At 42.3% G+C, this 24,851-nt stretch overlaps 1 protein-coding gene across 4 annotated transcripts in view; it reads right to left on the bottom strand.

The window, feature by feature from the left end:
- GLT1D1 (glycosyltransferase 1 domain containing 1) overlaps nucleotides 1-24,851 on the bottom strand; it is a 155,347-nt gene that overhangs the window by 89,576 nt on the left and 40,920 nt on the right. For all 4 annotated transcript variants that reach the window (XR_003436776.1, XM_027125138.1, XM_027125137.1 and 1 more), the window contains 4 exons: nucleotides 17,259-17,295; nucleotides 14,911-14,967; nucleotides 5,138-5,233; nucleotides 4,463-4,512 (listed from right to left, as the gene is read on the bottom strand). Coding sequence is in view for 3 of the 4 variants with exons in the window: in XM_027125138.1 (XP_026980939.1) it covers nucleotides 4,463-4,512; nucleotides 5,138-5,233; nucleotides 14,911-14,967; nucleotides 17,259-17,295 (240 nt within the window). In the remaining variant the exon portion in view is untranslated. The remainder of the gene's footprint in view (nucleotides 1-4,462; nucleotides 4,513-5,137; nucleotides 5,234-14,910; nucleotides 14,968-17,258; nucleotides 17,296-24,851) is intronic.

The following is a 24,851-nucleotide window of genomic DNA, read 5'->3' as shown; positions in this document are numbered from 1 at the left end:
AGAGGGAATCACTGCTGCATGCACTGCAATTATTCCCTAATACTAGGCCCTAGTAATAGGTTAGTTAATAATAATTAACTAACAGAGTCAATGCAGTTTTGTACTAAGAGACCCTGCACGTGACCTGGAAAGGCTACTAGTCCTCCAAAAGTGTGTAATTTAGACTTAAAGAATTTATTCAATCACTGAGCTTAGCAGTTAACAAAGAAAAAGATGAATGGAAGAAGAGTGTACTCACAGTAGATGTCAAAAATAATTGTAACACTCAGGGTGTTTGATCTGCTCTAAGAGATAATGGTTACAAGATGAATCTTAATGTGTCCTAAGATTTGCCCTCTGACCCACTTCTCAAATCTATTTCCAAAAGATCAGCATATTAACCCATAACATTGTAGCAAATATTCAACGTCAAATGTAAAATCCTTTTAGTCTCCTCCTACATCTGAATTCAAAAGTGATGTTGGGGACTTCCCTGGTGGCGCAGTGGTTGAGAGTCCACGGGCCAATGCAGGTGACACGGGTTCAAGCCGTGGTCTGGGAAGATCCCACATGCCGCGGAGCAACTAGGCCCGTGCGCCACAACTACTGAGCCTGCGCTCTAGAGCCTGTGAGCCACAAACAACTACTGAGCCTGCACGTCTGGAGCCTGTGCCCTGCAACAAGAGAGAGGCCCACGCACCGCGAGGAAGAGTGGCCCCCGCTCGCCGCAACTAGAGAAAGCCCTCGCACAGAAACGAAGACCCAACACAGCAAAAATAATAAATAAAGAAGCTTTCATAAAAAAAAATAGAAAAAGTGATGTTAAATTGAATTCTTGACGCTGAAAACTGACAGATGCTTGGAAATCTTATAATGATAGTGGGGAAGAGCTTGGGTCAGGAGATGCACATCTGAGCCAGCCCGAGATTTGGAGAGGGAATCTTTCACTGAGGAAGCAGCCAATGCACTGGCTTTCAAGAGGGAATATGTGTAGTGGATGGAGAGAAACACACACACACACACCATCAAGCATGGCCCAAGTCAGTGTTGTCCAAACTTCAGATCAGGGAGCACATCATGAAATCAATTTTGGAATAAAAATAACCTTTGTTTTAATGACATGGAATAGCAAAGCAGAGACATAGAATAGGTTTTTTTAAATAACAGAGTGTGTGAAATACATGAAGCAAGAGTATTGTTTAATAAAGCTTGTTTCTGGTGTGCGTGTGTGTGTGTGCGTGTGTGTGTGTGTGTGTGTGCACTTTACTGAGCAAATCTCAGTAAAGCCCTGGGCTGAGTGTGCCTGCCTGCACAGGGCCAGGTACTTACAGCTGGTTTTGCTAAGCAGCAAATTTGCAACCCAAGGATGCCTTTCTTCATTTCCTTGAGGGCTTTTAATTATAGAGAGTGGAGTGCCTTGTGCAAGAAGTGCTTGTGAACTGTTACTAATTCATGGCAATGAACTTAAGGGCTAGCAGCTCTCAGATCATAACTCTTCACCACCCTTCACTCAACAGCTCCCTTTCACGGCTCCTCTTCCTCTCGTTCATTCCCTGTTGCTCTGTGTTCCCACTCCACCCAAGCAAACCAGCTCGGTGGCTGAAGATGCAGCTTCAGAACGGGCGCACGGGGGCCTTGGGGGGGCGCATTCTACAAGACTAGTCCCAGACCCGCATTTGCCCAGTAAGCATCCTGTCCTCAGGTGTATCAGAGATTTATTAGACTAGTTTGGAAAAAGACAGGAGGGGCCCCTGGAACTGCGGAAGCACTTAAGCTTCCCAAGACACGTCTTTCCACGGTCCCTGCAAATCTGCTTTGCCCCACCCAGCTCATGTCACCCTCTGCTCCCTGATCCTTAATAGGCAAAGTCATGACAGCCTTTGCTCAAAACCACTTAGAATTGCCTCCCTCTGGAAGTTACAAAAGAGAAAATACAGAGATGCATTTTGTAGGGCCAACAAGGCAAACAGAGAGAGAGAGAGAGACAGAGACAGTGTGTGTGTGCGTGTGTGTGTGTCTGTGTGCGCACGCATGAACAAGTATAAGTACGTTTGTCTAATTAGTTCCCAGCAGTTAAAAATAAGACATTTCACACACACGGGCATTTTTTCAAAAGAGAGGAAGAAAAAGGCCTCTGGATGGTGGCTTCTCTTGCAAGGCTGACAAGGGAGCCTGCATCTTTGAATGCAAACCCTGCTGTGGCTGAATCCTGCCCCGCCTACCATTCATTCCACAGTTGGCCACAGTCTCCACCCTCCCCTACCGCCTCCCAACCTGGAGCCTGAGGGACAAGTTTCCCTGCAGTGAAATTAGGAGAAGACACATTTTTTACACTCACTGCTCTTTTAAAATTAGGCAAACTAAAGTTAGAGGGAAAGTTGTATGTTCCAAAAACACGTGGCAGAATAAATATCTTTGTCCTGAGAAGCGAAAAGCCTTCCTAATTGTTTAATGTAAAAAACAATACAACAGTGTTTCTTCTAAAGGACTCTGACTTAGGAAGCCTGTATGAAACAAATGGCATCCTTCACCTGTAGGCAACTGAGTTAAAGATGAAGATGCTTAATAAATGCAGGAAAGCACCACGTGTCCTGGTCACTCCCTCTTCTCTGACCTCTGTATCAGCTCAAATGCTGCCTTGGTCTTTATGTCGCTGGAAAAGGGTTTCTGGCACATATTTAGTGCTAAACTAGTGCTTCGAAGTTTGCCACCTCCCTCTAGGTTTCCTTAAAAGGAAACACGACAGAAAAAGTCAAACAGAGAAATCAGATCAACATTACCCCGATGTTTGCGAACGTTTTTCTCCACCAAGCGTTGTTCTTTTGGTATTTCTTCCACTGGGCACACCGATCGATTCTCGATAAAAACTGTTTCCCAAACTTTGGCTTTTTGCGTACTGTCACAATTTGTCACATCTGTGCCCCAGCTGTACTATTGCTCATTTACTACTTTTTGTGACATCAATTCATTTTTAAAGGAAATTTTCAAGCGCTGGAAAGCCAGTATCACACACCATAAGCAGAACAAAACCATAAAAGTAAAAACAATGGAAAACAAAGCCACATTACTAAATTCGTTCAGGATAACTGTTGTTGCCACGGCTCTAACCTCAGGCCTTCTCTCTTGGTTAGCAAGGAATTTAGCATCAAACTAAAACTTTTTCAGTCAATCATGCTCTTCGAACAGCAGGATGGAAAGAGAATTAAAATAATAATAATAGTAACAACTTTGCCACTATGGGACCTAACATTCATTATTCAACATGCATTCATTAGTGCACTAGGGATTATCTTGTTAACCATCAGAAGGCTGGCCCTGAGCGTGTGATGGATGTGGGTATGTGTGTGCAGGCCTGGGTATGTGCGTGCCTGTGTGTGTGAGTGTCTGTTACACCAACAAGGAACATGGATGATGGGGTGATTCATCTTCCACGTGACAACCAATGTGGCTACGCAGATTCTAGCCCTTGCTATGTTTTTAGGCTAGAGGGCCTTTTTCGAGGTACATGTAGTAGTTCCAAAGGTCTTTCGTATTCTAAAGAAAAGCCTGCCACCCCCTGCATGCTCGGTGGGTCCCTAGGGAACTAGGAAACCACGAGAGGAGGAATTACAGAACAGAACAGGGAGGTCATGCCGGCATTTAACGTGCACAGACTCGGCCATCCGGCTGGGCAAAAGGGAAAGGAAGCGTGAGTCGTCCTAGGGTGCACTGTGCAGCCCTGGCACAGAAGCCCCACGAAGAAAAGAAAAGGCCTTGCTACTGCAGTGTTACATCCCACCTGGCGGGATGCGTACTTTATTTTCCAAACTGCATGGAGCAAATCAGCGTTCACTTTCATGAGACGACCAGTGTGTCACCACCCAGATTCTCTGCTTCCTGAGCGCTTAGAATTGACCCTGGAACAGAGCACATGCTTGCTCCGGATCTGCCGGAGGGGAGAGGGGATATCCCGAGTCCCGGGGAGAGAGAGGCAGCACCTCCAAGCCCTGCCACTGGTCTCTGTTCCCCGGACAACGGCCACTGACAGGCAAGGACGTGCCCCAGTGCAGACTGTATTTCTTGTGCTTTTCCACCCCACTCGGCTCCTGAATGCGAGTCAATGGCTTAATCCGGTGCTCGGGTGAAGGAACAGCTCTGTGTTTGTCAGGTGAGCACTTCCAGGAAGTTTCAAAGATGATCTGGACCACATGGAACGTTTGTCTTATACACCGACTTACATGGACTTTCTTCATATGACTCCTCTGTATTCCCGTAAGAATTTCTTACCCTTTGTAGCGATAAGTTAATTGTGAAGACTTACAAAGCCTCATAATCTTTAACCTTGGTCTGGTGTTCATTGTTAAAAAGGCAAACAGACTTTATTCACTTAAGAAAGCAAGAAACTTTGGGTTAGAAAAGTAACAGGAACTAATTTTAGAAAATGCATAAGAAGAATAAAGAGGAAAACAGAGAGGAGATCCATGCTTACGGCAGATCAACTTACTTCAGGGCCAACGATAACCATGTAAACGCTGGGCTCCTCTTGATGCCACTCTTGGGGAGAAAAAAAGAAAAAAAAAAGACTTTTAAAACGGTTTTAAGTCACAGCTGAAAACATAAATCAGTTTAATATTAATTACGCTACAATATAAATGATTTCATATCATTTTGCTTTCATTCATATTAGTCAACTTATAATTATTTTAAATGTAAGTATGTGACATTTTATGGTTTTAAGGAAAATATTTTTTTCTAGCACGTTGCACATTATTCAGAGATCTAATTTATTAGGTAATTAGGATGGATACGCCATCACAATTCAGTATGGATTTTAGAATACACTGAAGCGTCTATAGATTAACTTAAGCAACGCAACAAAACTCCAAATGTATCATACAAATTGGCATGTGTACAATATTGCCAGATAGAATTATTTTAGACTTATCATTATTGGCTATGTTTTATGATTTCCTCAGAAGCTGAGGGCACAGGGAAGTAGGAAACAACTGAAATGACTACACAGCGAGGTTATTTTTCTGGTTGTTTCCAAAGTAACAATCTAGAAACAGTTCTGCTGATGGGAAAAAAAATGAGAAAACTCAAAGTCCTAAGGAGAGACATGTGAAGACAGGGAACCCAGTGGAATTCCGCAGGCGAAGGGTCCCCTGAGAACACATACCTGAGAATGCATCCACCAGATAGAGAGGGTCTTTCACCTGTCGGAGTCCACAGATCAGGAGAAACACGTGTAGACTGTCAGCACTTTGGTTAATCTCTGCAACAGAAGAGTTCAGGGTATTTTCAACGAAGAGGACTTGAATCGATGACCCGGTGACCATGTCCCCGCAGACACAGCTCAGAGGTTGCTGGGCTCTGACCTCCCAGGCAGCTGCTCCCACGCCTAAATTTTATCTTCATTTCACTGCATGAACTAACCGTTCCTCCTGGTGAATCAACCTGAGTTGAACTTGGCCTAATAAAGTAAAGGTACTTTTGCTGCAGTGCAGAAGGATGAGGTGATAAGAACTGACTCAGTTATTACTGAAATGTCAGCCACAGGTCCTAGAAAATATTTCCATGCAATTCCAGTTAGGAAGAATCTTTTCTTTAGGAAACTAGAAAGATGGTTTATATAGGAATGTCCTCTTGAGTTCGTATATGTCTATATATAGGGACACATGCGTAATGTATACGTGCCCACAGATACATGAAATAAGAGGTTTAGGTTTGTTACATTGAAAGTTGTCGTGTAAGGCGAGTTGCAGGTGACCACACTCTTTGTGGTCCCTCCCAGCAAGAGGTGGAACCCATTTCCCCACCCTTAGACGCTGGGCTGACCTGGTGACTGGTATCAATAACAGAGCGGGAGTGACTTCTAAGTCTTGGCCGTGGGAAGCCTGGTGTGCAGCGTCCCCACCCACTGGGATGCTGCTGCCTTACAGTCAGGCCTGCCTGCCTCCTTAGGAGAGACCCAACCACCCATGCAGGACCCGTCAGGCCTCAGCCCAACTTACAAGTGAGCCCAGCACACACAGTGGAAGCAGGGATGACCCAAGTCCAAACCGCCAATCCGCAAAATCATGAGAAAATCCATGGTGGTTGTTTTAAGTCACCATTTGTTGAGGACGTTTGTTCGGCAGATCATGCCGTCAACAGAAATACTGGGAACGTTCCCCGGTGGTCTAGTGGTTAAGACTCGGTGCTCTCACTGCCACGGCCTGGGTTCAATCCCTGGTCGGGAACTGTGATCCCACAAGCCGCATGGCATGGACCCCCACAAAAAGAAAAGAAAAGAAGCCACCCTGCCTTCTTTATAAAATTTCATTAAAGAAAAAGAAATTATTAATATTAACCCAAGCTAGCCTAAAACTTCACCATTTCCAAACATATGTAATTGGACATAAAATCATGCAAGAAGAAGGTTTTCATTCATTCATCCCATTCTTTTTTTTTTTTTTTTTTTTGCGGTGTGGGCCTCTCACTGTTGTGGCCTCTCCTGTTGCGGAGCACAGGCTCCGGACAGGCAGGCTCAGCGGCCATGACTCACGGGCCCAGCCGCTCCGTGGCATGTGGGATCTTCCCGGACCGGGGCACGAACCCGTGTCCCCTGCATCGGCAGGCAGACTCTCAACCACTGTGCCACCAGGGAAGCCCCATCCCATTCTTAATGCAAATAATTTCATTCCCTCTGTGCTTTTAGTCTTGAGTAGTAATATAATTAGAACGAATGTAATAAGATATATTGACAGCACTCTCACACAATCACAAAAGCTAATAACAATAATAATACATAACCAGCACTGGAGAAAGTCTTTACTGAAGTGTTAAGATTCAGATGTCCTCTTAGAAAAACCTTAAACCATTATTACAGTCTCTGAGTTGACTGTTGACAATTTCATTGAGATATGTTGAGTTTTTTTTGTTATATATTTTTCCTGTATTTTCAGTTTTAAAACTAACCTTAGAAATACAGACCTTCATGAATACTTCTTTGACCAAAAGTTTAAGCTAGAGGCTATGTCCAGAATTTGAATTTGAGATCAGAAGAATCTGAGGTCAGGCATTTGAATCTGGGGTCAGGAGACAAACTCTTCTCTTTAGTGAATGATGTAGGGGACTTCCCTGGCAGTCCAGTGGTTAGGACTCCACGCTTCCACTGCAGGGGGCACAGGTTCAACCCCTGGTCAGGGAACTAGGATCCTGTGTGCTGAGTGGTGCGGCCATAAAGAAATAAAATAAAAATAAAAATAATAAAAAATAAATAAATTTAAAAAAATGATACAAATTGAAGAATACCATTAAGGAAACGAAGGTCAGGTGTGAAAAACAGCCCAAACCCACAGAGTTAGGCAAGAACCATCAATGAATGCTAAAACTGGTGAGGGGAAGTTTGATGAGGACAGAAATTACAAATGCCTTCTCAAAAGTAACTTATTGATTACAAAGGAAATATAACACCTGGACATGGGGAAACCGAGAAAGACACCCGCTTAACTAAGGGAAGAAACCTTAACCCAGTGCACATGGCTTTATTTACACACACACACACACACACACACACACACACACACACACACACACAGAGTTGATATATTTTTTAAAAAATCACCAGTAATGGAAGAAGGTGATGTTATGTGTCTCCAGGTGTGATACAGTGAGAAGGACACAGCATCCCTTACATCATCATCATCATGTAAATACATGGAATATCCATTCAACTATACAAAAGGAGTGAAAAAAAGGAAGGCGGAAGGAGAACCATGGAAGTACCAAAAAGAGGGGGAAATCAAAGAACCTGTATTACCACATTGAAAAAAAGTAAATACAAAAACAAAACAAACACAAAGACGGCATCCAGAGACGGCACCCAAAGAAAGCCCTATTTTAAGAACCGATGTGATGTCTCGGTAAAAAGGCTGCATCTAATTCTTTCTTTTTGCTTTGTGGCAAGTGTAGATGTTGGAAACCTACTTTGTTGCTTGACTTCGATTTGACACGTGTTAGCTACTCAGAACAGCAGGTTCGGAAGACCCGCTGGCCTTCCGGTGAGGTAAAGCTGGAGAAACGTGGCCCTCTACGTACCCCAGGATCCCCAGGAAAGCCAAGCTCGAGAGACAATAATGCATAATTTACAACACTGATCTTCACAATGTGCCGACTATGACTTCCAGTAAGATGTACACACTATACTGCAACCCTGCACACGTGAAATATGTGTTTATACATACAGACACACAGACACGGTACAGTTTCAAAGAATCATTTAGATTTATTGCATACAGGCGCTCTGATATTTTCTATTCTATTTTTTAAAGCGCTGCTGCCCAGTTCACTAAATGATTTTGATCCCCCCCAACCTACCAGACCCTAGAAGTAGACGGAGTTAAATCCCATGTTCTCTTGCCTCTTTCCCCCTCTTCTTCCTGGGCAGGAGATCAAATGTCATGGGAATTTAGAAACCTATATTAGAATAGGATCAAACAAAGAACTTTGTCTTATTCTTTGTCTTATTCTAGGATTTAAGGCTTTGTCTTATTCTAGGATTAAAAAAAATTTTTTTTTAAATTAAATGCAGAGACAACATTTGGGTTTGAGAGCTTACATGCACTTTTCCCATACACCAATATCGTTTTCAGGAAATGCAGTGCCAAAATCCTGATCAAACAACCAAGGTCTCAGGCCCGACCTCATGGATGCATCAGCTCTAAGTAATTCCATTTCAGCTTCTCCCAGGGCCTTGGCCAACTTTAGGGAAATGTACCGTGTTCATTCTTAGATTTTAAAAAAGAACTGAAACGTACTGGCCTCTAGAGGTTTGGAGGTGAGGCAGGTACCTACCTAATTTTTTTAGTGGATTTCATTTCCTCATTTTAACCCCAAGCTTATTTTTCTTCTCTTTACTTTTCCTCTCACATCTGGGATTCGCAGAAGTCAAGGCTGGAACTCATCCCTTACAAATGCAACCATTTCCGTGTCTTTCCGATATTACCATTTCCTGGAGAACGGTATTTTTATCTACAAAACGAAACGTGTTGATTTCATGGTCTGGCACCCTAGCGGTCCCAACAGACTAAGCACGACGCTCCCAAGTCCTCTAAGTGACTCATCCATCCGCTGGTTCTAGAATAGAAACCCGATCCACGTTTAAGCTACTTTCTTTGCCGTTTTCTATTCCAGCAGCTCTGTCATTTTTTTTTTTTCACGCGTGATTATAAGAAGAGAATTCAAGAACTTCTGTTGATTAGACTTAGTGACTTTTAGCTGAAAAATCTCATTTGGGGGGCTGTGAATGCATACAGGGATCTAATGACATGAATTTTCCATGTGAAAAAACAAGTGAGAGGGCTTCCCTGGTGGCGCAGTGGTTGAGAGTCTGCCTGCCGATGCAGGGGACACGGGTTCGTGCCCCGGTCCGGGAAGATCCCACATGCCGCAGAGCAGCTGGGCCCATGAGCCATGGCCGCTGAGCCTGCGTGTCTGGAGCCTGTGCTCCACAATGGGAGAGGCCACAACATTGAGAGGCCCGCGTACCGCAAACAACAAACAAAAAACAAAAAACAAGTGAGTTTTCCTAGGAACAGCCTGAGGAAGGAAAATATGACCATTTGAGTTTTGCATATGAGAGTTTCCATATAGAAATACAAATAGAGTTTTAAAGAAGAGAGAGAGAAAATTAAATAAACAGTGAAAATAGAAATAAAATAAAAATAAAAACCAAGAAGGTGTGTCCGGGTCAAGTTTAAGCTTTCACAGTTTCGGGATTTGATGGCCTGAGAGGCACCATTACTCTAGATGCATTAGTTACTGGCATTTAAAAGCAAAAATCCTGCATCACTGAATCATAACAACATTTAAGACATACCTGAAAACACAAAGACCAGATAACTAACTTGATGTCCAAACACATACCTTCGGATCAGAAGAGCTAATGAGAACATCGCGTGAAAAATTACAACAATGCCACTTAGTTCCTTTCATCTATTTCATTCTTTATTTGTTCCGAGTTGACCTGTTTGATCATGGAATCCGGTTGGCATACAACTGACTTCATGTTTTAAACTAAGGAGACTTAGTTAATTTGTTAGCTTGGGCTTAGAGATATAACTGAACATTCTCAGCAAACCCGAGACATACCTTAAAGGGGAATAAACCCCGAAATTGACATCAGATATTTAAGAAGGTGACTATAAACCCTGGGGACTAATCCGCTACCCGCCTATTAATATTCAGTGTTCAGTGAGGCCCTTCCCAACCCACTCCCCTCGATTTCAAGGTTAACAATTCATAGGAATCCAGAGGGTGAGGATTCGATCACTAACGGTCTGCATCAAGTTCACTGTCACTTCTGTTTTCACTGTCTCAGCCCAGAGTGGAAGTGACAAAACACAATCATAGGTTTAGAATGCTCCAGTGGCCAGGGTGAGATAGAGGATGGGTGAGAAAGATGGTCTACCTCTGGAGTCTGAAAGTTGACAAAGATGAATGACTGTACAAATGAGAACAGACACCTGATCATAAAACCCTGAGATGCCGCTGAATTCTCCACCTTAACGCTTAAGCCATCCTCCAGCAGTCAGCTCCCGCAGTCCCCGCCGGAGCCTCCCTGAGCCCATATATTCTGAATGTATTTACAGCTTCTGATCGCACACATTAAGAGTGAAGTGAAGCCAACGTTCCCAAGAGGGGATGTTGTCTGCGGAGTAGTTTAAATGTCCTGGCTATTCCGTTAATCACTCAACAGTAAGACTGGTGAAACAAGCAACCATCAGGGTACAGACCTTGATGACAAATCACTCTCCTTTTGGAAATTATGAATCTTAGTTACACCACAACAGTGACCTCTGATATACAGAAGATGGAATAACCTTACAACAGGCCTTTTTTTTTTTTTTTTTTTTTTGCAGTACGCGGGCCTCTCACTGCTGTGGCCTCTCCCGTTGGGGAGCACAGGCTCCGGACACACAGGCTCAGCGGCCACGGCTCACGGGCCCAGCCGCTCCACGGCATGTGGGATCTTCCCGGACCGGGGCATGAACCCGTGTCCCCTGCATCGGCAGGCGGACTCTCAACCACTGCGCCACCAGGGAAGCCCACAACAGGCCATTTAAAATGGGCCTCCTGGTTCTGAATAACGGCTTACACTTCCTGACATGATAAAGCAATTGGATGGTGTGGGTTCATTTGTAATGCTGACAGTTCTGCCATTCTTGCTGAGATTGATGTAAAACACTTGGAAAACTATTTCTAATTAAATGTTTGGAAATTTCTTCTTTTCAAGGGAAGCGAACGCTGACACGGAGTACGTGTTGGAGGTTTTGTCTGAAGTTTTCGGAGTATAAACAGGCCTGGGGTGTCCTCCTGTCTGCTGAGGGCAGGGCGCTGATTTTGCATTTTCAATCTCTTCTCTGACATTTACAGCAGGACCTGCAACTTCAACTCCCCCTAATTGTACCCCCTGCATTGTCGTCTTTAGAGAGAAGTATTTCAGGTTAAAAGAGATGACTTCTCAGGCCTCACATTGTATTTGCTGAGATAATTTTAGCTGTTCTAGTACCTTTACCAGAATTACAGGGCTGATCAGCCTGCAAGGCAGTTATAATCCCAAATAGCATAAACTTATGGGCTTCATCTGCGGACAACTGAAGTTTTTACACTTCAAGACATTGTACAATACAATAAAATTTTGCTTAAACAGCGTTTTTATGCTTGGGTCATGCCATGCACAGAAAACACAGTGGTGCCACACGTAGAGAAAATGGTACCCTCCCAGCTTCACTGATGGACGCGCACCCTGATGTCACCTTTCCAAGCTGACACACTTACACATCACGTAAGATGTGTGAAAGCTCTGGTTAAGTGCCTAATCTAATCCAGCAATTCTATTTTTAGGAATTGCTCCTAAGAAAACAGTTGGGCAAACATATGAAGATGAAAATCCTAGCACTTTCATCCCTGCATATCAAAAAGTTTTAAAAAAAATCTAAATTCCCAACCAAAAGGATTGTTTGGATACATTTATAGAATTTTAAATACAATAAAGGAATTAAAAACATGATGCAATTAGAACCAATAAATTTATATTTCAAGGTATAATGCCAATGTATTACAAAAATCAAGTGTATCTCTATATACTAGCAACAACTAAGATTCAAAACTGAAATGAAAAAGAAAACCTTTAGGGCTTCCCCGGTGGCACAGTGGTTGAGAGTCTGCCTGCCGATGCAGGGGACACGGGTTCGTGCCCCGATCCGGGAAGATCCCACATGCCGCGGAGCGGCTGGGCCCGTGAGCCATGGCTGCTGAGCCTGCACTCCGCAACAGGAGAGGCCACAACAGTGAGAGGCCCACATACCGCAAAAAAAAAAAAAAAAAAAAAAAAAAAAGAAAACCTTTATAGCACATCAAAAAGAATAAAATCCTTAAGAATATTTTTAAAAGACATGAAAGACCTGTACAAATCATTATGAAGATAAGTAAGACCCAAGCAAATGGAAAGATACATATGTTCAGAGATCTTAAGACAAATTGTTGTTAAGACAGCGATTCGCTCTAAAATGATCTGTGGATTCAATACAACAAGAGTTTACAGAAATTGACAAGATGATTCTAAATTTTGTATATGGATATGCAAAAAACCTAGAAGAGCTAAAACAATTCTGAAACAAAGTCATAGGCTAACCCTATCTGATTTCTACACGTACCATAAGTCTACAACAAGACAGCATGTTACTGGCATAAAGGTAGATTTATACAGACACAAAGGAACACACACAGTAAACTGACTCTCAGCAAAGGAACCAGAGCGATTCATTGAAAAACATTTTCAATGATACTGCAATTTACAGAAAAAAAATGAATTTCGATCCCTACCTCCTAATATCACACACAAAATTTAATTTCAGATGGATTACAATCTTAATGGAAAAGCTTAAACTTGTGGAGGAAAAAACAAGGAAAATATCTTTTCGACCTTAGGGTAGGCAAAGATTTCTTAGGCAGGACCCCAAAGGACTAACTGTTAAAGAAAAAATTGATAAGCTAGACTTCAACAAAATTTAAAACCTCTGCTCTTCAAAAGACATAGTTAAGAACACGGAAAGGTAAACCAGAGAATGGGAGAAAACATTCACAATATATGTATCTGACAAAAAGCTTCTACCCAGGGGGAAAAAAAAGCAGAAAACCTTCCTACAGACCAAGAATTAAAAGACAACACACTAAAACATTTGGGCAAAAGGCCTGGCTAGACACCTCACCAAGGAAGATATCGATACATAAATGCCCAACACCGATCAAATACCATTTCATGATCCCCTAGGATAACTACAATTAGACTGTCCACACCAATTGTTGGCAAGGACGCACCATAACTAGGTCTCTCATCAATGTCTGTGGAAATGTACAATGGTACAACACTTTGGAAAACTGTTCGGCTGTTCTTTTCTAAAGTTAAGCATGGATTCACCCTACACTCAAGCTACTCACCAGAATCCTTGCACAACAATGTGGAGAGAGAGCAGTTTTATTTATAGTACGTAAAAATGGAAAACAATTCAAAAGTCCCTCAATAGGAGAACAGAGAAACAATGTGGGACGCATCCATACAATGGAATAGGACCCGGTAATAAAAAAGGAGGAGCTACGGAGACACACAATATGCATGGATCTCAAAAACATGATGTTGAGCAAAAAAGATGCCAGACGCAAAAAGTACTTACTGTATGATTCCACTCAGATGAAGTTCAAGAACTGGTAAAACGAATCGATGGTGATAGAGATTGGAAGGGGGTCCCTTACAGAGGGATGGGAATTAAATATGGAAAAGCACAAGAGGGAACTTTCTTGAGCAGTGGGAAGGTGATCTGTCTGGATTAGGGTATTTATACATTTGTCAGGACTCATCTAATCTTACCCTAGAAGTCTGTACTTCACGCCACGTAAATTTTACTTTAGTTTAGAAATTTTTAAAAAAGAATAAGTTAGCTCATATTGTTACTAACATAATGAATAAATAAAGCAGGTGAGAGCGGTAAGTACAGTTTGACTCTACTTTTGTCTTTTAAAAATCATTATATATATCATTATTTATACATATGTATTATTTGAACATAAAATATAAAGTCACACCTAATTATATATAATTTATATATAATCTATATAATATAAATAATATAGGTATCATATATATTATGCATTTACAATATACAAATATCATATTTATATATTTACATGATTTTAAAAGACAAAAATATATAATAGGTTAATACAGCTATAATTTAATATTATATATTAATGCATGAAAAGCATTAATATATATATGTAAAATTGTTGAGAAAGATATATCAAAACACTAATAGCAGTTCCTTTTTGGTGCTGAGATTTCAAGTGGTTTAAAAGTTTGTTTCTTAATCTGATCTCCATCTTACAATGGTCACTTTTTTTTTAAATTTTTGGCCACGCCACGCAGCTTGCAAGATCTCAGTTCCCCGACCAGGGGTCGAAGCCGGCCCCACCGGTGACAGCGCCAAGCCCTAACCACTGGACCGCCAGGAAGTCCCACAAGAGTCACTTCTTATGTGTGTAGCTAATAACGTAACACCGAATGAACGCAGGAGGACGGCATCCTTAATAAGGACAAACGTCACAAGACACTAGGTGTTTGGGAGGTTTGTCCGAAGAGCAGCGTCGCAGAGGCTGGCACTACGCGTCCTCCTGCGTCTCAGCTGCACCCCCATCCTCACTGGCATGGGACCACTGACGACACCTCGGCAAACGGGGAGAAACCAAGTTTGTTCTAATCATGCCTTGCTCCCTCCTTTGTTCTACCCAAAGAGTCCATTTCTTTGACCCTGGCAGCCTCTTCTTCAAAACCACGTGAACCTAGCAAGGAACTGACGCAAGTTGGCGAGATGCACTTGAGTCAAAATCCTACCAGAAGATTTCATCTCTTACCTGAGCGCTGAAGGAAGGTGTTCCAGTTAAAGGTGGTGTTCGGCACTGTTGCAATTCCTGGGTCAAAGGAAAGAGAACAAAAGAAAGTTCATGTGGTTGACACATAACCAGTTATTTTGTGTTGACATTCAAATAGCCGTCATGCTCGGTTCTTACAAAGAACTAAAGTTCTGAGGGCTTTGCTGAATTCCCATGAATCTCTCCAAGCCTGTGAGGTTTAAAATGAGCCCACAGGGGACTTCCCTGGCGGTCCAGTGGCTAGGGCTCTGCGCTTTCACTGCCGAGGGCTCGGGTTCGATCCCGGGTCGGGGAAGTGAGATACCGCGTGCCACGTAGTGAGGCCAGAAACAAAAATAAAAAATAAAATAAAATTCGCCCACAGTTCCCAAGGAGAAAAGATCCATCACTTTCAACCCCACCATCCATTCCTGGGCCAAACTGTCTCTAGGTCACAGAAAGCTTGAGTTCCTAAAAAATGCATATAGGTGACAGGTATCCCAAACATTCCCAACTAAACTCTAAAAGAAATTACACAGAAATTAGGTCTGTATTTAAAATTCCTCATCTCAACCTTCTAAGTCATACATAATTTCCTGCTATCTGTGTCAGTTTCTCAGCCAGCTTTCAGTTTAAAGTTCTCTGAAAAAACGAACATTTTAAGATTTCAAAAATCCAGAGGCAACATTTAACAGATTATCTCGAGAGCAGAAAAGATGTGAAATTTTATGGAATGTAAATTAAGTCGTCGAACCGCCTCTCCAAGGCACTTGTAAGCTGGCCATTCACACTGACTAATACAGACTACAGTTAGTAAAGTTTGTAGTAAAGTCCACTCCACGCCTGCCCCAGCACAGACTGTGAGTGGATGTGTTCCACCCGGTCCTGGAAACCCTTAATCCCTGTTAAGCAGGTTGAGTCCTCTAGTTTATCCGGCTGGAAACCGAGATTCATCGCGGTTAATCGGGATACAAAATGTTAGGTGTCAGAGGCTGCGTCCAAACCCACGCGCTGCATCAAAGCCCATGTTTTTCCTGCAGCACCAAACGTCTTCCGTGGCTATAAACGAGGGGCTGTGGCCGAGGAATGGAAGGTCCAACCCCAGGCCTGCCCTGACACTTACACACCCCTTTTATGCATACTGAGTCAGTGCATCGTTTTTTAAATGGGGGCTCCAAGAAAGAGTTCATTTCATGAGTGATTCTGCTGCTAAAAGTATCCCCGAAACCACTAGAGCCTTGATAATGTGATGTTTGTAAGGTGGACTTGTTCGCGTAACCCTGGGCTCAGCACGGGTTCAAACCTAAGCTCAGAATAGCCACATGTTCTCTGGAGCTACTGTTTCCCTGATCTCTATTTTGCGGGTCAGTGGTTCTTCCCTGGTGCGGCAGTGGTTAAGAATCGCCTGCCAAGGTAGGGGACACGGGTTCGAGCCCTGGTCCGGGAAGATCCCACATGCCGCGGAGCAACTAAGCCCGTGCGCCACAACTACTGAGCCTGCATTCTAGAGCCCACGAGCCACAACTACTGAGCCCACGTGCCTAGAGCCCGTGCTCCGCAACAAGAGAAGCCACTGCAATGAGAAGCCCGCGCACCGCAACAAAAAGGAGTCCCCGTTTGCTGCAACTAGAGAAAGCCTGCACACAGCAACGAAGACCCAACGCAGCCAAAAATAAGTAAATAATTTATTAAAAAACAAAACAATGTAGTGATAGTTTCAGGTGTACAGCAAACGGATTCAGTTTTACGTATACATGTATCTTCTCTTTTTCAAATTCTTTTCCCATTTAGGTTGTTACAGAATATTGAGCAGAGCTCCCTGTGCTATACGGTAGGTCCTTGTTGTTTATCTATTTTAAATATAGCAGTGTGTACATGTCAATCCCAAACTCCCTAACTATCCCTTGCTCCCACCCTTCCCCTCTGGTAACCATAAGTTTGTTCTCTAAGTCTGTGAGTCTGTTTCTGCTTTGTAAATAAGTTCATTTGTATCATTTCTTTTTAGATTCCACATATCATATGATATTTCTCTTTCTCTGTCTGACTTCACTCAGTATGACAATCTCTAGGTCCATGCATGTTGCTGCAAATGGCATTACTTCATTCTTTTTAACGGCTGAGTAATATTCCACTGTATATATGTGCCACATCTTCTTTATCCATTCTTCTAACATTTTAAATTATTCTTTAGTAGTCTTATTTTTATCTTAATGTTAAAAATAATAAAAGTGTGCCCATTCTACTATTTTCAAGTAAATCCCAGACATCATGTTATTTCATTTCAGTAGGTATCTCTACAAGATAAAAGACTCATTTTTTTTTCAAATATACATATATTTAAAATTTCTTACCTTGACTCTGGACATAGATCTTATCCTTGGCATGTGGCTTTTGAAAAGAGGGGAGAAAGAAAAAAAAGTAAGTTTGCTAGTCCATTCCCATTGCTGCTTAGAGAGAAAATGAAGGCCATAAAAATATCCTGTTGGAAAACATCACAAAGAATCATCTACACAGCCACTCACAGACTAGTTACTTTATCAGAGCAAAGAGTTACCTCTGCTTTTAATGGGGGTTAGCCCATTAAAAACACAGCTTATCTAAGGGAAGAAGTACAAAGAGGTCCCTTACATAAGGCATAATGCAATATTACCAATTTATAGTTCCTATGTTAGTAGAAAAGTGATGAAGCTCAGACAGAGAACATGCCAGGGATACAGCCCATCAGGTGCGTATCAGGAGCTGAGGTTGAAGGCAGACGTTTTGGGAAATGTGGTTTGTGGATACAAACACTTGAATAGAGAGAGTACACTCCCCACCTTTGGAGAAGAAAGGAGGAGGGGGAGGGGGGAGGAGAAGAAGATGAAGACAGAGGAGGAGATGGGGATGGAGGGGGAGATGGAGATGGGGATGGAGGAGGGGTACCCAGTATGTTGGGAAACAAGAGAACAGGCACCAGGGGTCAGATTCTTCCAGGACGTGAAGGGACTGGTCTCAAGGACCCTGTAAGGAACCCCCCCAAAGCCTCTTTGACATCAAGGGACACCGTGACACTTGCATGACTGATCTAGATATGTGTCCCCAGATGCATACGTACTATCCCTGGTGGTGTTTTCTGGCGGAACTTCATAAAACTACTAGAAAGAAAAAGAATCCATTTCTCAAGCTCGTTTTGAAACAGTGACATAGATATTTTTAAAATCAGGTTTAGACCCAAAGGTGGATGTTACGGGAGCAGAGTGAGAAATCCGCTTTAAAGGGCAGCAGGGTCAAGTAGTTGCAGAGGGCTGTTTCTCGTAAGTGATCAAAGATATGGTCATTCTGGTGGTAAAGTCTAAAAAGGTGCATCTTTCTACCATGTGGCCTGAATATCAGCTCCATGCATGAAACGACTACACTAGGTAAAGAGTGGCCATCACAGAAGTTGCATCTTCGTGCTCTCTACCTAAACGTGTGTGAAGGGCTCTGGTGGTCCTCCAGGTGACCGGGATCCTGCGAATTGCATGTGGTCTGCTGACCCACTTTGACCTTCAACCTCAAATCAGCTTTATGTTTTGGGAAACAAACTAAAGGTGAGGCAGTCCCGAGAAGGGAGAGACGATCAATGGGGAGAAGAGGGAGTTACCCTGCCCTCCGCCTGGTGGATGGGAAGGTTCTGGGAGAGGCAGTATCTGGCCATCCTAGGACGGCTGAATGGAAGTTGGTACAGAGGGACCTCCCTGGCGGTCCAGTGGTTAAGACTCCAGGCTTCCAATGCAGGGGGTGCAGGTTCGATCCCTGGTCGGGAAACTAAGATCCCACACGCCGTGCACGGCACGGCCAAAAAAAAAAAAAATAAGGAAGTTGGTACAGAGACACAAGCCTTGGTTTGGTTTTGCTTTTGACCTGAGCATTACATTTTCTATTTATCCATCAGAGGTACCTGAGACCTCTAAAATTCTTGAGTATCCTCCTCCATACGCCACATAGCAGGATGCAGCCCCTTTTAAAATGCCCTTAAAATAGCAAGCCTGCAAAAAGAGAGCTTCAAAAATCTCTTCTCTACTAGTTAAAAAAGATATTAACCTTAATGGAAAAAAAAACGGTTAATAGCAGCCATTTGAAATCAGAGTTTAGCTCAGAGCCCTAAAAGATTCCTTTTTGTTAAGTTATAATTTCACTAGAAAACTGAAGAAAATTGTACTGGAATAGAGTGCAGGCTAAGAGTGCCTCTTCTTTAACCAGACCTAAGCCTACAACATTGGCTCAAAAAAATGTCCATGAGAAGGATATTGAAGCACTGTCAAAAATATATCCGGATAGCATTTTAACTTTAAAGGTAATACAAGTGTTTGACAAAAACAGATTCACTATAATTCTATATAAATTCAATTCATGACAGTCAGGCAAAATGGAGATTACAGCCTTACTACTATTTTCACTAGAACTGTGCCGTGCAATTAGAAATATGTAAACCCCAAATGCTCCTCTCAAGAAAGTTCCTTTGGGCACAAACAAAAATTAATTAATTAAAAGGGTATCTCAACTCTATAAACAGAATAGGTTGACTCTATATGGAAATGCCTGGGTTTATCTGCTGATGTTACCTATCTCTGAGGATTATTTCCCCCAAATCTATTGAACTCCCCCCCCAAAACAAGTAAGTATTAAGTCCAATATAGACTTTTAAAACATGTCATAAATGGTATTTGAAGATCTTATCCGAGCAAATCAAGAAAATAGAGGGACAGTATAAAGGAAATCTGCATCTGAGTTATTTTATTTTATTTTTTTTTTGTGGTACGCGGGCCTCTCACTGTTTTGGCCTCTCCGTATGCAGAGCACAGGCTCCAGACGCGCAGGCTCCGCGGCATGTGGGATCTTCCCGGATCGGGGCACGAACCTGCGTCCCCTGCATCGGCAGGCGGACTCTCAACCACTGCGCCACCAGGGAAGCCCTGCATCTGAGTTATTTTTAATCATTGTAAGAAAAGCGATCTGGCAAAAGCCAATTGGCTTATACTGATTTCGAAACTCATTTTCTATATTAAAATGCTCTAAATACAAATTAGCTTTCTTTGCTCAATATTTATTGTTGTTTCACTTGCCTTGAAACAACATGAGTCGAAGTCCTTATATATATCATTTCCCTTGGAAGATCAGCTCATTGATGCATAAAATGAAAAAGAAGACGTGTGTGTGTGTGTGTGTGTGTGTGTGTGTGTGTGTGTGTGTCGGAAGGGTGGAGAGGGAAGATTCTCCATTTTTTCCTCCATTTTTAAAGTCGATGAGAAAACATTACTTAATTTGACCCACTACTAAATATAAAAAGTCAGTGCCCTATAAACACATGTGACTTTGTAACAGACCCAAATGCTCAGTTATGCCTTTTTATGATGGAACACCAGACAGCCAGCAACAACAAAAAGATTTCCCATTCTTTTATTAATATAACCTTCTGAAATTCAGCTTTCCACCAAATGGAAACCACAATAAATATTACTTTTAAAATCTATGCACAATTTCATCCTCTACAGGTGACAAAAATACTATTTTACAACTTCTGATGATGGCTTTGTTAAAAGTCATTTAAAAACAGCTACAAATTACTTAGAAGAAATCATGGCCTGTAAGTGTATAGCTTTCAAAATACATCACAAAACACAGAAATTGGGCATTTTTCAGGGGACACGGGTCTCTTCTTTTCTCCCTCTTCTCTTTTCCCTTAGAAATTGTTTTTAAGTAAGGAAAGAAAATAATGTTCAGGGAATTCCCTGGCGGTCCAGTGGTTAAGACTCAGTGCTTTCACTGTCAGGGCCCAGGTTCAATCCCTGGTCGGGGAAACCAAGATCCCACAAGCCACGTGGCGTGGCAAATTAATGATAGTAATGTTCAAAATAAAAAGGAGGGGGGAACGACCTTGTCACTAAATTCCTGCAACTGAACCAGACAAGGAAAGATTTTTCAAGAAAAGGAAAAAATCCACAGATGAGATGGGGAGGACGTCTGAGAACTGAATTGGGATCCAGTTTTATGGGATCTGACATGAAACAGGCTATAAATAAAGATGAAACTAAAACAACCCTGGGCAAAATCAAAGGATGAATGTGTAACACGTAATCTAGCCCAGCAACTCAAGAAATAGGAATGCCAGCAAGAAAATTCCCAGGAAGATTAAAAAGTAAAATACAGTTAAATCTACGGAGCAAATAACATGGAATCATTGCTGATTTTACTCAAAAGCTTCCCCTACTGTTCTCTGCCTTTGCAATCTGATGAATTAGAGCAACGCTTCTGATCATCCCAAAAGCTTGTGCCCCAGGTCATGGGAAAGGTTAACTCAGAATCTATGCTCTGAAATTGATGAGTTTTCCATCCTTTGAGTTCCTTTAAAACTTTTCAATTCCCAGGGATCTCACATGGGGGGAAAAAATGCAAAGGACACGTGCAGTTCTATCAAGAAATCTCTGAGGGAAGCCAATCTTAATAGAAGTTATTAAAACTGATTAGCTTCCTAAGATATGACCAATCCCTGGAGTTTTCCTTACAGGATATTTGTGGGGAGGGCCAGCATACAAACTAGGGTTTCCAAAGATGAAACAGAGGGGTGAATGTTTTTAAGTTCACATTACAGTAGAGACTATAATAAAAGATGTGGTCTGTGTAGCTCCTGCGCTGTCAACATGATTTTTGGAGATGATCAAATACAAAGCGATGGGCCATGCAGGAAGAAGAAGAAGTAACAGTAATTCAAAGGACAGCATAATTCAGCAATTATGCGAGAGGCAGCTCATTCAGATTAGAAAAGAACTAACACCTACATCAGCCTTTTGAGCTCCCCTGTGCCATGAACGGGCAAGTGACAGCCAATGAGATCTGTCTTGCTTTCTGTATTTCAATTTCCAAAAGAATTGTGATGAGTATATGTACACAGTGAAAATAAAATTACTCTTTAGGTATTGCCTAACTGCTTCCAGAAAGTTACTTTTCTTTAAGGAGTGCCAAGGCAGGGTAGATGAATTAGGCCCCAGAAGACTGGGACTCAAAGTTTCCAAATTAAAAAAAAAAATCACTGAAAAGTAACAATACCAGGAAGCTTAGCTCAGCACTAACCTCAACAAAGCGTATCCATGTGCCATGTTGGTTATCACTCTGCTTTTTCTGAATTCGATAACTGTGTCAAACAGTATTTACTCATGCTCAAGATTTTTTAAAATAGTTCATAAATAAATATTTGAATTTAGAGAAAGTCCTCTTAGCTGAGTACTTTTTTTAGAAAAAGCATGTGAACAGTGCAGTTAAACTTTACACAGACCTGTGGGGTTTTGAACCCAGTGGAGACGAATTAAACCACAATCATTGTTTCTGCAGAGAGAAAAGCCTTCAATTAAGATATGTGGATACCTAATTTGCTTTTAATTATATTGGTGAAATAGTTACATTTCCTGGTAAAAGTCTGGTGAATTTAGAGAAAGTATTCTAAACCCAGACTAGAATTAGAAGTGCCCAAACTTGTATTCTGAATGTCTATTACACACTGTAGCAAGAAATCAAAATGCTATTTAGACTAGTTTTAACTTTGCACAATGCATATATCACAGTTGGACATGTGCAGTGAATCTAATTCCCAAAAACACGAAATCAAGGTTATAATATCACAGACCAACAGAGGAGCACTGTCCCAAAACACGGCCGATGTTGAACTTGGACAATGAGTACTAACTACGTAGCAGGCGGACGCCAGTACAAAGCCCCCGGGACAGCGACCCTTACAAAGTAGGCACAACATCAAAGTAAGGCTGATACAAACAACACTAAAAAAATAACAACGGGGGCTTCCCTGGTGGCGCAGTGGTTGAGAGTCCGCCTGCCGATGCAGGGGACACGGGTTCGTGCCCCGGTCCGGGGAGATCCCACATCCCGCGGAGCGCCTGGGCCCGTGAGCCATGGCCGCTGAGCCTGCGCGTCCGGAGCCTGTGCTCCGCAACGGGAGAGGCCACAGCAGTGAGAGGCCCGCGTACCGCAAAAAAAAAAAAAACAACGGGCCCAAACAAAGGCACTTCAAATTAAAAGAGATAAAATAAAACTCTCTTTATCGAACTCCAATCAAACTAATTTGTGTGAAGTCAGCCAGAGGCAGAAGGGTGCTCATCAGCACAGCCTCCAAAATAATGTTTCTTTGTTTTTCCCCTCATTGTGCCTTTTTTTAAAAAAATTGAAGTATAGTTGATTTGCAGCGTTGTGTTACTTTCAGGTGTACATACATACCTATCTATTGTTTTTCCAGATTCTTTTCCCTTTTAGGCTATTACACAACATTGAGATAGTTCCCTGTGCTATACAGTAGGTCCCAAAATAATGTTTCTAAAGGAGCATCCTAGCTTTGTCAGAGGGCTGAAATTAACCCACAGCTTGCAAAATATACCCTCCCTTCACTCCTTCCTGTTAATGTTTCTCCAAGACCAGATCGGAGCATATGTTTTGGAAAGCTTGAATCAGGGTGCTCCCCACGTGCATATCTGTGGTATGTTGCACTGTCCAATACTGCAGCCCTGGGCACGTGAGGCTACTGAGCCCTTGAAGCAGAGCTGGTCTGGATGGAAATGTGCCTCCTAAAAGTAACATGCACACTCAATTTCAAAGACTGAGTACCAAAAACATGTGAAATAGCACCTTAGTCATTTTTATGTTGCTCCTGTGTTGAAATAATAAGATTTTGGATACAGTAGGTGTGCAGTTAGGAACTTGGCCTTGGCCAAGAGGTGGTCTGGTTTTTGCCCTGGGCTTCTAGGAAATAAGCTATGTGATTCCTAAGGGGCATGTGTTTCTCTAGGGTGAGGCCAGCCACAGCTAACAGTCTTAGGTAGGGGCTGGCCATGCCAGAAAGACCAGCCATGTGATGGAAATTGGGCACTTTGGGCCCAGTGGTATCAATCTGCCTGAAGACTGGATTCAACCCTGTGCGCAAACAATCCATCAATCAAGTCTATGCAATGAAGCCCCAGGATAAACTCTGGACACCAGACGCAGTGAGCTTCCCGGGTTGGCAAAACTCCGTACATACGTCTCAGATCAATGACGGGACGTTGAGATGGTCATAGACCAACAGCCAGAGGGTAAAATGTCCTGACTGCCCAGGGAGAGGGCGATGGAGGACCAGCCCCGGCGTCTCTTCCTTTGGCGGATTTTAGTCTGCATCCTTTCCCAGTAATAAACCATGACAGCGAGTGTAGCTCTTCGTGAGTTCTGAGTCCTTCAAGCCCTTTCTCAAACTTGAGGGTGGCGATGGGGACCCCCTGAACTTGCCCTTGGTGTCAAAAGTGAGGGCAGGTTTGGGGAGAGTACCCTTACCCTTATCCTTTGCAGGTTGGCTAACTCGGGGAGGTGGATTCAGTAAAACAGATGATTAAAACTGATCTTCCTTGTTTCCACTGACTTTTAAAAATGGGACTCTCAGAAAATGGTAAATTACATCCATGGCTCACCTTTGTAGGGTGCATTGTATTTCTATTAACAGTACTGGCATCAAGAGTGAGCCTGTGTTTTTATAAAAATGAAGTTTGAGAAAATAAGTTTTAGGCCGGATTTTATGCTCAAAACTATATTTATCTATACAGACTCTACATGAAACCACAAAAGCAGTAAGAAGCAAAGACCATAAATCTTTCTAATCTGGGATAATTGGAATTTGATTCTGGTTTGATAATAATTACGTAAGGTTAACTAAGTTTGGACCTGAGCCAAGCCTGCTCACCAAAATAAAGGAGAAAATTAAAAACAAAAGGTGGCAGTTCAATAATGCAGCATGAAACTTAACTACTCAAAAACTGCGTCACTGTTCCGAACACGTAACTACCAGTAGTCTCTCCACAAAAATCCATCTCAAAGCATTACATAGGTGTGGCTGAACAGTGAACCTTTATATTGTTTCTACACAGTTTTCATTTGCAAAAACTAATCAAATAAAG

This window comes from Aethalodelphis obliquidens, unplaced genomic scaffold (assembly GCF_003676395.1).
Source record: "Aethalodelphis obliquidens isolate GAN/ISIS:26980383/991018 unplaced genomic scaffold, ASM367639v1 scaffold28, whole genome shotgun sequence".
Classification (NCBI taxonomy): domain Eukaryota; kingdom Metazoa; phylum Chordata; class Mammalia; order Artiodactyla; family Delphinidae; genus Aethalodelphis; species Aethalodelphis obliquidens.
The sequence above is the reverse complement of the archived record's forward strand: the minus strand, read 5'-3'. Positions and strand labels throughout refer to the sequence as shown.